Source organism: Balaenoptera borealis, assembly GCF_965194805.1.
Source record: "Balaenoptera borealis genome assembly, chromosome: 19".
In the NCBI taxonomy this organism is placed as follows: Eukaryota; Metazoa; Chordata; class Mammalia; order Artiodactyla; family Balaenopteridae; genus Balaenoptera; species Balaenoptera borealis.
Window position 1 is genome coordinate 2142994 of NC_138878.1, and position 14953 is coordinate 2157946.

Below are 14953 nucleotides of genomic sequence, written 5' to 3' on the forward strand. Positions count from 1 at the left end.
GCTGCGGCCTCTGACCATCCTTGCTCTGTTTTGCAGAGGCAGTGCTAGGGGTCTGCAGGGTCTCCTCCGCAGCTGCTCTCCTCACACCTCCAGCCTGGCTTTGTCCTAGAAGGAGGAGACGAGGAGATGCCAGTGAGAGGTTCTGGGCAGCTGTGTCTCCGAACAATCTCAGTGGAAAACGTTGAGCATTAGTTTTTCGGAAATGAGAACAGATCATAACTAATCTTCAGTTATAATTATGGTCTGTGCCCTTGTGCATTTTCAAGCTCCGATCTCTTTCTTTTCTATGATTTGTTTTTATTTTTTGCCTGTTTATTCTGTGTCACTTTCAACTTCGCCCTCCATTCCCGAGCGAGCTGCCTCCTCGTTCCTGGCGAGCTCACCCACCGCAGAGGAGACGGGGCCGGGCGTTGGGAGCCGGACTGTGAAAAGTTGCTAATGTATCGATGCAAACTAATCATGTGTACTTCAAGCTCTTACTTCATTTTTATAATTTTGTTTGTTGTTGTTTTGTTTTGTTTTGTTTACCTTTACAGTGAGTGTTGAAAAGATAGACCTGAAGGGATTATCACACAAAAAAAATGAAAGAAATGTTGAATGTTCCTTTGAGGTAAGATGCTAAGTTTTTTTTCCCTTTTCTCCTCTAAGGGATAGGAAGGAAACATTTACCATGAAGTGGTACTTTTATTTCTCTAAATAAAAGACGAGTCGTTTGCAAAGCACTGTGCCACTGCTGCGGGAGATAGAAGTGGGGACTGGGCCCTGTGGGTGGACCGTCTCCACGGTGGGCTTGTTGGGCCTGGGGGGCTGCTCTCCCTGGACCTCAGCAGGCTCCACGAGGGGGAGGGGCTGGGCTCGGGCACAGCCTGGAGTTCGCAGTCCTGTTGTGTCCCTGTTCGCCGTGTGACCGAGGACAATGCTGGACTTCTCTGTGCCCCAGCACCTCCATTCAGTCAAACAGGATGGAGTTTGGGGGAGAATTAAATGAGACAGTTCATTCAAAGCGCTCAGTACAGGGTCTGGATATAGTAAGTGCCTGCAAAGATGAGCTGGTGTTCTTCTGTACCTCCTGGATGACAGAAACTCCTTGGTGTGTGTGGGGAGCATTCTCTAGACTGACGTGCTCAGCTGCTGGTGGCTGGTCACCAGAGTTGGCTAAAGTAGAGAACTGTGAAAATTGAGGCATACTGTTTATTAGAATTTCAGATCTACGATAACAGTGGCTTAAACAACATCGGAGTGTACAAGGAGTCGGCCCCGGGGCTGGAATGGCAGCTGTGCTCCATAAAATACGTAGGGAGCCAGGCTCCCTCCAGTTGACTGCTTTGACATCTCTGGGAGGTGGCCCTTAGCCTCACGGTCCAAGATGGCAGCTAGGACTCCAGCCCTCACGTTTTCATTCCAGGCAACAGGACATGGGATGAAGAGGAGAGTGAAAGGTTACTTCTACCTCTTTTTCATGGAGCATTCTTAAAAACAGCCACTAGAGGGACTTCCCTGGCAGTCCAGTGGTTAGGGCTCCTTGCTTCCACTGCCAGGAGCGTGGGTTCGATCCCTGGTCGGGGAACTAAGATCCCAGATGCCGCGAGGTGTGGCAGAAAAAGCCACTAGACACTTCCACTTATGTCTTACTGGCCAGACTTAGTTTCCTGGTCCCGCTTAGCTGCGTGTGCGTGGCTGGCTGTGTCACCAGGGTTCTGTTACTACCCCATCGTTGTGCGAGGTTCTCCTTTGACCACATGCATCGTTGGAAACTGATTGATAAGGAAAATCTGCTTCCAGCTTTACTGGGAAGTGTTCTCAGGCATAGCAGCTTCTGGTTAGTATCTAGTACTTACACTGTGCAGCTTACTAACTTTTCAAAGAGTGTAGCTACATCAGAATACTTCAAGTACTTTTAATACCACAAGGATAAAACCCTCATTTGATTTGGGAAGTCCTGAATTGTGCAAATCAGTTGTTACTCCATAGATGTGTCTTTTCAAAATGTATGGGAAAGGCTTCCCTTCGGTTTTGGAGGTTGTCAGAGCTTGCGACCAGCACCCAAGTGTCAGCAATCAGAGAACCTCAGGACCCCAGCATCTTCCAAGGCCTGCTTGAGTTGGGGAGCCCAGCGAGTCCCTGAAACGCTGGGTGTGTTGGCTCCTCTCCTCTGCAGTCGGCCTCTGGCTGGCGGATATCCCCTGAGGGGCTGGTGGTGGGCGTGGTCCCCCTGCACAGGGCCTGCCTGTGTGGGAACTGCTGAGCGTCAAGCCCTTCAGATCCCACACACAGATCCCACTCACAGCCCGTCTGATCAAACTGGGCTTGGACTCGGCCCCAGTCCGAAGCCTCTCTGCAAAGAAATGAGCTTTGGCAGGGTAGACACTTGGCCTCTCGTGGCCCTTCCCCAGAGGAGGGCCTTGTGATCAGGGTGGGGAGGCGGCAGGCTGGCAGGATGGGGCGCCGTGAGTCTTCTGAAAGCAGAGCGGACAGCTGCAAAAGGCGCCTGGAGGCCGGTCGCAGCTCTGAGATAACTGTCCCACGGGTTAACGGGTTCAGTTTAAGACGTTTCTAACCCCAAATGGTTAAGCTGAATGAAGTGTTTTGGTACTTAAAAAGCTTTGGTTATCGGAAAAGCTTGCTTTTTCTGATGTGATAACGGATAAAAGGATTCTGGTGTTTAGGGAAGTGATAATCCTTCACTAGCCAGCAGTCCCAACTCATTTTCTTTTGGGATACTAACTTGATATGCCTTAAGGGATTTACTGCCCACGCTACATTTGTTGATGGTAATTTGAGGCACAAAGGAAAGATACAAGGAAGAGTTTTAAAAAACACAACTATCTTCTTATTTATAAAGCACACTGTTCATTTGCACAGCTTAAACTGTGTGCTTGTTCTCTGCAGGTGAGTTGCACCTCCTACTTGTAAATAAGTGGCTGCTTGTAGGATACGAATGTGTGATGTGCATGTGCTTAGGTTTGGGACTCCTGTCACGCTCGAAAAGTGAAGCGCCTTGTAGTTACATAGTTTCGGGCGTTTAACCGCGGTCTCTCTAGCTCGCTGTGGTCAGGACTACAGTTCTGTAAGAGGGAGAACCTGTGGACAGCGGGAGAACATCACTCCATGTACCTTTAAACTTACAAACTTTCTGTCATCTTACATTACCGCCCGGCAAAAGTAAGTCCCAGTAGCATTTTTCTGTTTTAGAAATCAACAAGACGAGGGGCTTCCCTGGTGGCGCAGTGGTTGAGAATCTGCCTGCCAATGCAGGGGATACGGGTTTGAGCCCTGGTCTGGGAAGATCCCACATGCCGCGGAGCAGCTAGGCCCATGAGCCACAACTACTGAGCCTGCGCGTCTGGAGCCTGTGCTCCGCAACAAGAGAGGCTGCGACAGTGAGAGGCCCGCGCACCGCGATGAAGAGTGTCCCCCGCTCGCCGCAACTAGAGAAAGCCCTCGCACAGAAACGAAGACCCAACACAGCCAAAAATAAATAAATAAATAAATTTTTTTTAAAAAAAGAAAAGAAATCAACAAGACGATTCTAAAATTTATATGGCGGGAATTCCCTGGTGGTCCAGTGGTTAGGACTCCACGCTTTCATTGCCGAGGGCGCGGGTTCAGTCCCTGGTCAGGGAGTTAAGATTCCTCAAGCCTCACAGCGCAGCCTGAGTAAATAAATAAATAGTAAATAAAATAAAATAAAATTTATATGGAGAAAACTATAGAGCAGTCCAAACAATTCTGAAACGAAGAAAACACGGAAGACGCACAGTACCTGATTTCAACACCTCGTGTTAAAGGTGCTGCTGAGAGGGAGGAGACGCCGTGCCCCGGGGCAGTGGGGCCCGAACTAGACTCACATGTAAACTCTCAGTTGGTTGTTCTGAAGACTTTAGGAGAATATCCTTGATGGCATTTTTAAAGATTAGATGGTTTTAAAATTTTCTAATTGACTTTCTTCTTTACACCTCTGATGAGATAGATTTCACATACCATAAAATTCATCCATTTAAACTGTTCAGTGGCTTTTTTTATTTATTCAGAATTTTGTAACCATCACCACGATTTAATTTTAATATTTCCATCATCCCAGGAAGAAGCCCCATACCCATTAGCAGTCATTCCCCACTTCTCCTCCCCAAGTTCCTGGCAAATACTAACCTGCTTTCTGCCTCAGTGGATTTGCCTATGCTGAATATTTCACATAAATGGAATCATACAATATGTGACCTTTGGTGATTGGTTTCTTTCATGCAAATAATGTTTTCAAGGCTTCTCTATGTTATAGCATGTATTAGTGCTTCCCTTTTTATGGCTGAGTGATATTCCACCGTGTGGATGGACCACATTTAGTTCACCCACTCAGCAGTTAGTTGATGCGCTTCTGGGTTGTTTCCACTTTTTGCCTCTTATGAGTAATGCTGCTATGAACATTTATGTACAAGTTTTTGTGTGGACAAATGCTTTCATTTCTCTTGGATACACACCTAGGACTGGACTTACTGGGCCATGTGGCTTGCAGATATTTTCTTCCATTGGGTGGGAATTTTCTTCATTTTCTTGATGCTGTCCTTTGACACACAAAAGTTTTTCATTTTGATGAAGTTCAGTTTACCTACTTTTTCTTTCATTTCTTGTGCTTTTGGTATTATATTTAAGAAATCGTTGCCTAAGCCAAGGTCACAAAGATTCACTCCTGTGTTTTCTGATAAGAATTTTATTGTTTTTGCTTTTACATTTAGGTCTTTGATTCATTTTGAATTAATTTCTTGTGTATGGTGTGAGGTAGGGGTTCGAATGCATACTTTTGCATGTGGACATCCTGTTGTCCAGCACCATTTGTTTGTTTGTTTATTTTACAATTTTTTTTTAACATCTTTAATGGACAGCACCATTTGTTGAAAAGACCATTCTTTCCCCCACTGAAGGGTCTTCACACCATTGTTGAGAATCAGTTGAGCCAAATTGTGAGGGGTTGTTTCTGGACTCTCAGTTCCATTCATCTCTGTTGTTGTCAGGCCAGCACTGCTCTGTCTTGAGCACTGTGGCTTTGACGTTGAAGTTGGGAAGTGTGAGTCCTCTTAGGTTTGGTCTTCTTTTTCAGGATTGTCTTGGCTGTTGTGGGGATGCTGCATTTCCATGTGAGTTTTAGGAGCAGCTTGTCAGTTTTGGTGCCAGCACCGGCAGCAACTCAGGCTCCCGCTGCCTGCAGCTCCTTGCAGGGTGGCCCTGGGCGGGCTCGGGGACTGGCGGTGGCGACTGCTGTGTCCCGCGGGCCGGGCCTCTTCTGCTTCGGGCTAAGGGCCCCGGACGCCACACCACCCTGGTCAACTGATTGTTGACAAAGGTATAAAGGCAGTTCAGTGAAGAAAAGATGGTCTTTTCAACAAATGGTTCAGGAGCAGATAACCATACGCAAAAAAAAGGAACCTTCATCAAACCTTACCCTTTATATAGAAGTTAACTCAAAACTGATCACAGACCTAAATGTAAAACCTAAAACTATAAAACTTCTACGAGAAAGCATAGGAGAAAAGTTTGTGCCTTAAACAGGCAAAGATTTCTTAGGTAGGATACCAAAAACATGAGCCATAAAAGACAAAATGAATTAAACTTCATCAGAGTTTAAAACTTGCTCTTTGACAGGCACTGTGGAGAAAATTAAGACAAGGCACAGAACTAGGAGAAAAATATTTGTAAATTACATGTCTGATAGAGGATTTGTATTCAAACTATAAAAAGAACTCTCAAAACTCAATGATGAGAAAATAACCCAATAAAAAAATGAACATTTTACCAAGAAATATGTATGGATGGCAAATAGCACACGTGAACAGATATTCAGCATCATTAGCCATTAGGAAAACACCGATTAAAACCACTGTGAGCTAATACTACACGCCCGTCACAGCGGCTGAAGTTGACAGGATGACCACACCAGCTGCTGGCAGGTGTGTGGAAGGACTGCCATGGGAGTGTAAAATGGTGAGATTACTTTGGAAGACAGTTTGGCAGTTTTTTAAAAAGTCAAACATATCCCTAAAATCTGATTCATCAGTCCCACTTCTAGGTCAATAACCAAAGGAAATGAAAGTACATGTTCATACAAAGGTTTGTACACGAATGTTTATAACAGCTTTATTTGTAACGCCCCAAATATCCATTATCAGGAGGCTGGATATACACTGTGGTATTGTAGCCACACAGTTCAGCGTTCAGAATAGAGGAGTGAATTACTGATACACTTGGCAATATGGAGGAAACTGCGTAATTGTGCTGTGTGAAAGAAACCAGAAAAAAAGAGCATACACTGTATGAGTTTGTTTATATAAATTTAGAAAATGCAAAATAATCTGCAGTGACAGAAGGCAGATCAATAGCTTCCAGGGGAGAAAGTGATGGATGTGTTCATTATATTGATTGGAGTAATGGTTTCATGGGTGTATACATATGTCCAAACTGATCAGATTGTACACTTTAAATATGTGCTTTTCATTGTCAGTTATACTCAATAAAACCTTTAAAAAAATTACCTGAGGATTGGGACTTCCCTGGTGGCGCAGCGGTTAAGAATTCGCCTGCCAGGGCTTCCCTGGTGGCACAGTGGTTAGGAATCCGCCTGCCAATGCAGGGGACACGGGTTCGAGCCCTGGTCCGGGAAGATCCCACGTGCCGTAAAGCAGCTAAGCCCATGCACCACAACTACTGAGCCTGTGCTCTAGAGCCCACGAGCCACAACTACTGAGCCCGCGTGCCACAACTACTGAAGCCCATGCGCCTAGAGCCCGTGCTCCACAATAAGAGAAGCCACCACAATGAGAAGCCCACGCACCGCAGTGAAGAGTAGCCCCTGTTCGCCGCAACTAGAGAAAAGCCCGCACACAGCAACGAAGACCCAACGCAGCCAAAAAAAAAAAAAATTTACCTGAGGATTAATTTTTGTCCACAGAACCCTAAATAATTAGGATAAATTGTCCTTTAAATAGGTTGTCTTTTGAACATGGATATAAATAACTGTTGTACTGTGGCCAGAACAATAAAGAACTTTATTAGGCGTGTCTGCCTTACCGTGGTGAGATGTACCCTCTATTGCTAACAGTATAGGAAGACTCGAGAAGCGGTTTTTTCTGAAACCTTTCACTTATTCAAGGAGAAGTCAGCGACTTCCCCCCCCTCCCCTTTTTCTCAGCTTTGTTTATCTCTGCTTTTAGTTTTTATGTGTCATTGTTTTCCAGGATACAAATGAAAGGTTATTCTTTTATAGGAAGACGTAAGTAATAAAGGGACTAGAAGCAGAAGTTTGAGTTTCCTGTTCTTTCTTTTCATGGAGTTGGTTTTGTTTTTGCTGAAGTTGTAATTACTAGTTACTGAGGAGAGCAAATACAGGAAGCAGATGACAGAATCTTTTAAAATATAAAATTATCTTATATCTATGTACATGTGAAATGTCCAAATTTTACCAGCTTTCCCAAATTCACTGTTGAATAACTAAAACTTTTTTAAAGTACACTTATTACACACGAAGGACAGGGTGGGAAAAATACATCAGAAGATTACCCAAATGCTTGCAATGCCTGTAGACGGGAGAGTTGTGTTGACTTAAAAGGAACTGTGGAGCAGTACTAATTAAAACACCCATTCTCTTTATGCCAATCTTTGTTAAGAACCCAGACATTACGTTTTATTTTAGTGCTATTCCATCTTGAAACAACCTTAACTGCTCTGAATATTTTATCACTATTAGCTAAGGATGAGTCTTGACAGCTATTTTTTTTAATTTAGTTGTTGTTTTCATCAGCTCTGTGTGTGCAGAGAGTCCAGTAATTCTGCCCACATCACCCGGAGGAGCAGGGAACTGTTTCTTGTGATGATACACCTCATTGCTCGTATGATAATTAGCCTGACTGTGTGAAGGTTGTTGCTACCCAAGCCATGTGGTGTATGCTTGGTACCGTTCCTTTCCGATACTTCATTCTACCTGGAGTGAATTGTCTCTTTTTGTTTGTTTGTTGCTTGTGAACAAGGACTTAGAAGACAACTTCACCCCTAAAGTTTTCCCTGGTTGTGTTCACATGCGTCCGGCATTCCATAGGTTTCATCTCTGGAGCTACGGCCCTGCTCCGACCTGGACTTGGCCTGGTGCAGTCTCATGGCGGGGCCCCCGTACCATCACCCGCGGGGTCCCTTCCTCCCTCCCGGCTCTGATACCCTGTTCTCAGCTCTTAGCTCATCTATTGTCTTGGGTTAGTTCTGGGTTTTAGTAGTTGTTCTAGTAGCTTCTCAGAAAGGGTCCCGGGGAGGTACAGTTTCTGACTGTCATGTTTGGCAGTGTCTTCATCCGTCTGACCTGACATGTGACTGGGAATACAGTTCTAGACCAGGCGTCATTTTTCCTTAGGAACTCGGAAGCGCTTCGTATTTACTGTCTCGCAGTGTTGCTGTTGAGAAGCATGGATCTCTTCTGACTCCTGATCCAGTGTTGGCCCTGTTTTATCATTTCTAAAGGTTTTAGGATCTTCTCTCGGTCCCAAGCGTTTGCACATTTCTCAGAGCCAGGCTTGGGTGTAGGTTGTCATCTGCTGTGCTGAGACGCAAGTCAGCCCTTTCAACTTAAGTCCATTAATTTGAGTTCCTTTTCTTCAGTCGTTCCTTTTGGTTTTCTCTGTCCTGTTCTTCTCAGTTTTCTTGTTTTGGAACTCCTGCTGTCTGCCTGTTGGACCTCAAGACTGGTCCTCTGTTTTATTTTTTTTTCCTCTATTTTCTTTCCCTTGGACTTGTTTGATCTATCCTATGGAAGATTCCCTCATCTTCCATCTCTTGAATTGAATTTTTCACTTCTGCGGTCCTGTTGTTAACAGCAAAGACCTCTTGTCCCCTGGCAGTTCTTTGTTCACAGCGTCCTCTTTTTGGCGATGCTTTCTGCCCTTAGTTCACTGAGAATATCGCTGATAGATTTTAGTTTTAAAAACGAGTTTTGAGTGCATGGTCCGTGCCACCTCCAGGCTGCCTTGTTCTTTGTGACTGCTTTGCCTGTCCTTGTATTCGGCTTCAGAGCTCCTCAGAGGTCTGGTGGCAGGTCTGGTGGCGCTGGGCTGCTTGCTCACGTGAGGGCTGTGGCCTGAGCTGCTGCCTGTGTGAGTGAAGAAAATGCTGCTCCCCCTTCTCCAGAGGGTGCGAGAGCTGAGACGGACAGTGGGTCAGAGGAGTTAGACTCTGAGTGTGAAGAAATCCTCAGTACCCTTATCAACTCTGTGCATACCGTGCTTTTTTTTTTTCTTGGCTGCGTTGGGTCTTTGTTGCGGTGCGCGGGCTTCTCATGGCAGTGGCTTCTCTTGTTGCAGAGCACAGGCTCTAGGCGTGTGGGCTTCAGTAGTTGTGGTGCGCGGGCTCAGTAGTGGTGGCTCGCGGGCTCTAGAGCGCAGGCTCAGCAGTTGTGGCGCACGGGCTTAATTGCTCAGCGGCGTGTGGGTCTTCCCAGACCAGGGCTCGAACCCGTGTCCCCTGCATTGGCAGGCGGATTCTTAACCACTGTGCCACAGGGAAGTCCCCATGCTTTTTTGTGTATGTTTAAGATACATTAAAATCCGTCTTAGCAGGTCTCAGTGGCTCTTTGAGCGACTATGGGTGGTAGAAAAATACTGTGCCATCATTTGATTGGCAGTGTTTCTTCTTGGTGGTACATCAGCAGTGGGGTAGCTTATGGTCGATGTTGTCTCGGACGTGGTAGATCACGTGTCTCTAGCCCGTGGCCCAATGCGAGGCTGCTCTCCTGTGTCCGTGCCCCTCCAGGGGCCCGCCCTCTCCTCTGCCTCAGGGGACCGGGTCAGGCCAACCTGCGTCACCTGCAGAGCGGAGTGCTGCTGAAGCCTGCTGGTTTCCAGTCCTTGCCCTTGGTTGGAGCAGCGAGTCCTTTTGGAAGTCAAAGAAAAATATACCAGGAGCAGACAACCTAGAATAGTTGTGCCTATTTAAAATATATAATTGTCGGGGAAGCAGGTTGTCTGTTTCAGCATAGAATGGTGTGTCCATGCTGCGCTCACCATTTGGGTATTGGACTTCATGCTTTAGTTGGGTTAGGGTGCGTTCGTGCCACGTGACATGCGGCATATTTTACTTTGAAAACCACCATGTCAGCAGTACTTTGGGTCATACATCTAATGCTAGAAAGTTCTCACCTTTAATCATGGATGTTACTGGTGTTTTATGTGGGTAGCAGCTCACTCTCCCCCAAACTTCTTTTTAGTGTTGTTAAAAGATTTAATTATTTCAGACAGAAAAAATGGTGTAGGTACTTTCATTTTAGTATAGGTAGATTTTGGATGGCACAGCACATTCATTCAAAAATGCCAGCACTTGCCGTGATAAATTCTGGGAGGCATAGGGAATTCAGAGATGAAGAAGAGAGGAGGTCCCTTTCCTTGATTGGCTTGTATTTTGTGGGGGCTTGAAAAACATACCTTAGTAATTGTTATGTGATGTGACAACCACCAGAACAGAGAGGAACTCGTGTGAATTTCAACGGAGAGGAGAGGCGGCCAGTCCTTCAGGCCCCAGAGACCGTCAGCAAACGCCATGGGCTGTTTCTCGGAAGATGAAGGCCAGCGCGGGGTTGGGAGGAGAGCGTGAGAGTTGTTTGGTGTCTCCAACCTCTGTTTTCTCTAAATCAGTGTACATACAGTGCTTTCCTATTGGTGATAAAATACACTCAGTCATTTTATTTCCCGACTTGAAATCCTCCAACGCTTCTCCTGGATTTTAGGGTAACCGTCTTCATTCGTGGTTTAGCCCTTCTTGTTCTGGGCCCGGCTTCCCTCCCGTCTCGTCGTGTCCCCTCTGTCCTTCTCGTGCCTTCTGAGTTCAGCTCACACTTTCCTCGGGGCAGGAAAGCCCTCTGCCCCGGGGAACTTACAGTCCGTCTTTGGAGTCGTGAACTAAAACTGCCTGCTGTCGTAGGTGCAGGAAGGAAAAAGAGACACACCGGGCTTTGTAGAACATCCAGAAAGACCCTTCTGATGTTTTCTCCCTGAATTCTTCCCCCGCCCCCTGTGATGGAGGATGCCCCCCGCTCTTCTGGTACTGACTGCCCTGCCCTGTGTCACCCCCCAGTTCTGTCGGATTCCTGAGGGCTGGGACCCGGCCTCCTCCCGCCAGCACGCCCCTAGCACTGACACTGAGCACGTGTGGAGTACTTACTGTTTGGACGAGCTCATTTCTGGGAATTTCTTGATTCCGCATCCACGGTCGCAGTAGACTGACCTGAATAGAGGAGGTCCACGTGAGGATCACGTGCTCACACACACGCTCGCAGTCGGGGTCGTCAGGGGCTTCCTGACGCCTAGAGGAGCAGCCTTAGGCTCCATGCTTGAGTGATACACTGATCTTTGAATAATTGCGCAAAACAGGAAGTTAAGCTTTAATGGACTTGAGTTACGTGAACATTCTTTCTGTAACAAGCCGAGGGGTATATGAACGCTCCATGCAAGAGGCGCACTAGGGCTCGTCCCACTACCGCGCCTGTACCGGCCACGAATCCCTGGACAAGTGTGTTGGGAATTAAGTATGTGGCATCTGTTTTTAAGGTTTGTTTGTTTATTTGTTTTTAAGGTCTTGTGGTCTGATTCTTCAATAACATCAGTAACCAAATCTTCCTCTGAAGTGACTGAATTTATTTCAAAGGTAAGGTGATTTAAGGGCTCTTACAAAAATTAAAAGGGTCTCATTCCCCACGGTCCACTGGACTGCCAAGTAATTTCCATGGTTGCAGCCTTCAGTGGGTGCAGTGTGTGCAGTGCCGGGGATTCGTGCTCCGACAGCGCGAGTGGTCCTCAGGGCCACGGTCCACACTCCTTCCGGTTGCGGGGAACGAGATGGGACAGAAAGATGCGAGTGCGAAGGTGCCCAAGGGGTGTTTGGCTGGTGGTGGTTTGTTACTGCTCAGCCGAGGCTGAGGGAGGGGCTCACGTGGCACGGCAGTGGGCAGACACTTCACCTTTTTCCACCTTACTCCATTTACATATTGAATTTTCCTGTTTGCTTTTATTTTTTAAAATTGAAATACAGATGATGTACAACCTGTTTGGTTTTAAATTGATTCAACAAATATCGTTTGAACAACAAGCTGCACTACTAAAGAATTACCTCTTTACCCCCATGTACACGTGTTACATACGTACACACCTGCGTGTCTAAAGTCCCCTGGCCTGGCCTGTGCCGGAGCAGTGAACCACTGTCTTTGCCACAGTTGTGCCGCTGAAGTAGTCACCTTTGTTGTGTGGAATAACATAGCTGAAGTGTCTCCAAAGTGTGGCTTGCAATTTGATTATAAAATTAAGGATATAATCCTGTAGGAGAAAATCGAGTTGATGGATCCTGTTTGAGAAGCTTGGGGAGAAGTTGTTTGAGTGTGCCTCTTATTTAGGCCTGCCATACACTGAAGGATGCCACAGTGCCGTGCTTTCTAGGATTGATTATTGATCCTCCCCGGGGGTTCCCTGTTTCCTCTGCCACACTTAGAACACTGAATTTCCTCTCCTTTGTGCCTATCCTCTTGTCTTGTGAAAAAGCACTTCTCTGGACTCCGCTGACGCTGGCAGACTTTGCCACTCTTTTGTCTGGGTGTTTGCAGTGGCTGATATTCACCTGGCTTTGGGTTCTCTGCCCTTCCTGGTATCTGCCTTGCTGTCTTTCAGTAATTTTGGAAAATTCTTGTCCATTATCTCTTCAAATATTTCTTCTGCCCCACTCTCTCTTCTCCTGGGCCTTGAGTTACGTGTACTTGACCCTGTCTTCAAGTTCACTTATGTTTCTCCTCAGCTCTGTCCAGGTTGCTGATGAGCTGAATCCTTCATCTCTAGTACCATGGTTTTGGGGTTTTTTGTTCTTTTGTTTTCTGTAGCTTTTCCGTTTGCTACGTCTTTTAGTAAAGTTTCCATCTCTCTGATGAAATTTCCCACTCGTTCATGCATGTTGTTCATTTTTTTAAACTAAGTCCTTTAGTACGTTAAGCATGGTTATTTTCAAGTCCTTGTCTGATAGTGCCAACATCTGGGTTATTTTCCAGTCTGGTTCCGATGATTATCTTGACAATAGATTCCCCCCTCTTTTTTATCTTATAATTTTTGACTAAACGTTAGACGTCATGTCTAGAAACGAGCCTGGAAACGGGCCTGCTGCTGAGTCTGTCGGACCAGCGGTGGGGCTTCAGGTTGATCTCATCAGGAGCAGAGCTGGGTTTGGGTTTTGCTGTTGCACCACAGGCCTCAGGTTCCTCCAGGGAGGCCTGCTGGTCCCTTGAGCCTTGAGAGGAGCCTGGAGTGGTCTGGCTTCACCTGTGGCACAGAGGGGGTCTCCCTCCTCCGTTGACTCCTCCCTCCCTGGGCAGACTGCTGTCACTTGTTGCCTGGTGATGGATGTACGGTGAGGGCCGGGGCGGCTCCCCATCCTCCTGGTGCAGCCTCAGCTCAGCCACAGGGTCATGGGGGGCCTTTCTCAGCGTCCCTGCCCCTTCCTTCCCCAGCAGCAGCTGACTCGGCGCAGGAGGGCTTCCTGCCCCTTCCTTGGGGCCAGAGGGGTTTTGTTTTTATCTTCCCCGAGAAGCAGGGTATCTCTGCCCATGACCTGGTGCCGGGAGGACTTTCTCCTCCTCCTGCAGAGGCATGAAGGCATTCTGCCTCACCCCCCAGAGACACGGGGTTTTGCTTGAGCTCCGGGAGCAGGAGCAATCTGGTCCCTCCCCCAGCGGGTTGCGGGCTTCTTGCTTTGGATTGAGAGCAGGCTGCGGGGAAAGGCACGGGGTTTCCAGCCTCACCCCCGGGGCAGCTGCCCCCCCAACCGTGCCGCCTGTGCAGACTCTCTCCAGCCTCCCGCCTGTGGAGGGAGCTCGGGAATGAGGACACAGGCCCCCTGCGTCTGGGCTCCTGGCTGACTGCTGTCTGACGCACACTTAGCCTGTGGGGATGTGTTCATCCCAGCCGACCTCTTCTACCTGCTGGTATGGCGGCCATCTCCCCCTCGTGCTCTGCCACGGCTGAGACAGTTCACGTGCCCCGTCTCCGCAGAGGGGCAGCTCCCTCTTGGAATTCGGTTCACATGGTGGCCTTGCAGCTCGCCCTCTGGTGGGCTCCAGAGCAGGCACGGCTGTGTGGGCTGTTGATCTTCTTGATGTTGTGGTGGGTTGTTGCCTTCTGCGTCCCGAGTGGGCGCAGAACCCCAGATGGCCCCCAGAATCATAGCAGCAGGTGTCAGCAGCCAGTACCTGCCCAAGTGTTTCCCACAGTGAGGAGTTCTGGTTCTGTAAGATGAATTTTGACATACTTCCTGTGCCTGTTCGTCTTTCAGTTATCTCAGCTGTATCCTGAAGAAAATTTGGAGAAATTCATTCCTTGCTTAGCTGGCCCAGATTCATTTTATGTAGAGCGAAACCACATGGATCTGGAAGCGGACCTGAGGTAATTAATGCTCCTCACCCCACCCAAGGCCACGGGGAGCAGCCCCCCTGCGGCGCTGCGGCGACTGCCGGCCCTCTGCAGTGTGGGCGGGCCCGGGCGGGGCCAGACGTGAGCTGCCTAGTCATCTGAGGGGCCCCTCAGGCGACATGTGGTCTGCATGGTTTGGGTCTCCTGTTTGCCTCTAGGGATTTTCATCAGTTATGGAGAATTTGAAGCATCTTAATAATCTAGGCATGATTTTGAGAATATATAAGTGAAGGAATTTCAAAGTGTATGCCACCATTTAATGTAATTTTGACAGTCTTATGAAATAAAATCTGCTTCTGTCCTATAGTTGAAAGGATAAAATGAGGACCTAATAAAAAGTCTCCTGGGCCCAGTGGCTCTGGACCCTTGATGACGTCCTGGCGCGTTGGTCTTGTACATGCGCACAGAGGGCCCCGGGGACTGGGGCCAACATCGGAGTGCCACATAGCAGCTGTGACGGCACCAGCTGTGCTCATGGCCCGGGTGGTGGG

The 14953-nt window shown here is 47.6% G+C and overlaps 1 protein-coding gene across 2 annotated transcripts in view; it reads left to right on the forward strand.

Annotated features, from left to right (window-relative positions):
- ZCCHC14 (zinc finger CCHC-type containing 14) overlaps positions 1-14953 on the forward strand; it is a 57089-nt gene that overhangs the window by 32161 nt on the left and 9975 nt on the right. For both annotated transcript variants that reach the window (XM_082368709.1, XM_082368708.1), the window contains exons 3-5: positions 537-610; positions 11593-11664; positions 14326-14435. In XM_082368709.1, the coding sequence (XP_082224835.1) occupies positions 537-610; positions 11593-11664; positions 14326-14435 (256 nt within the window). The remainder of the gene's footprint in view (positions 1-536; positions 611-11592; positions 11665-14325; positions 14436-14953) is intronic.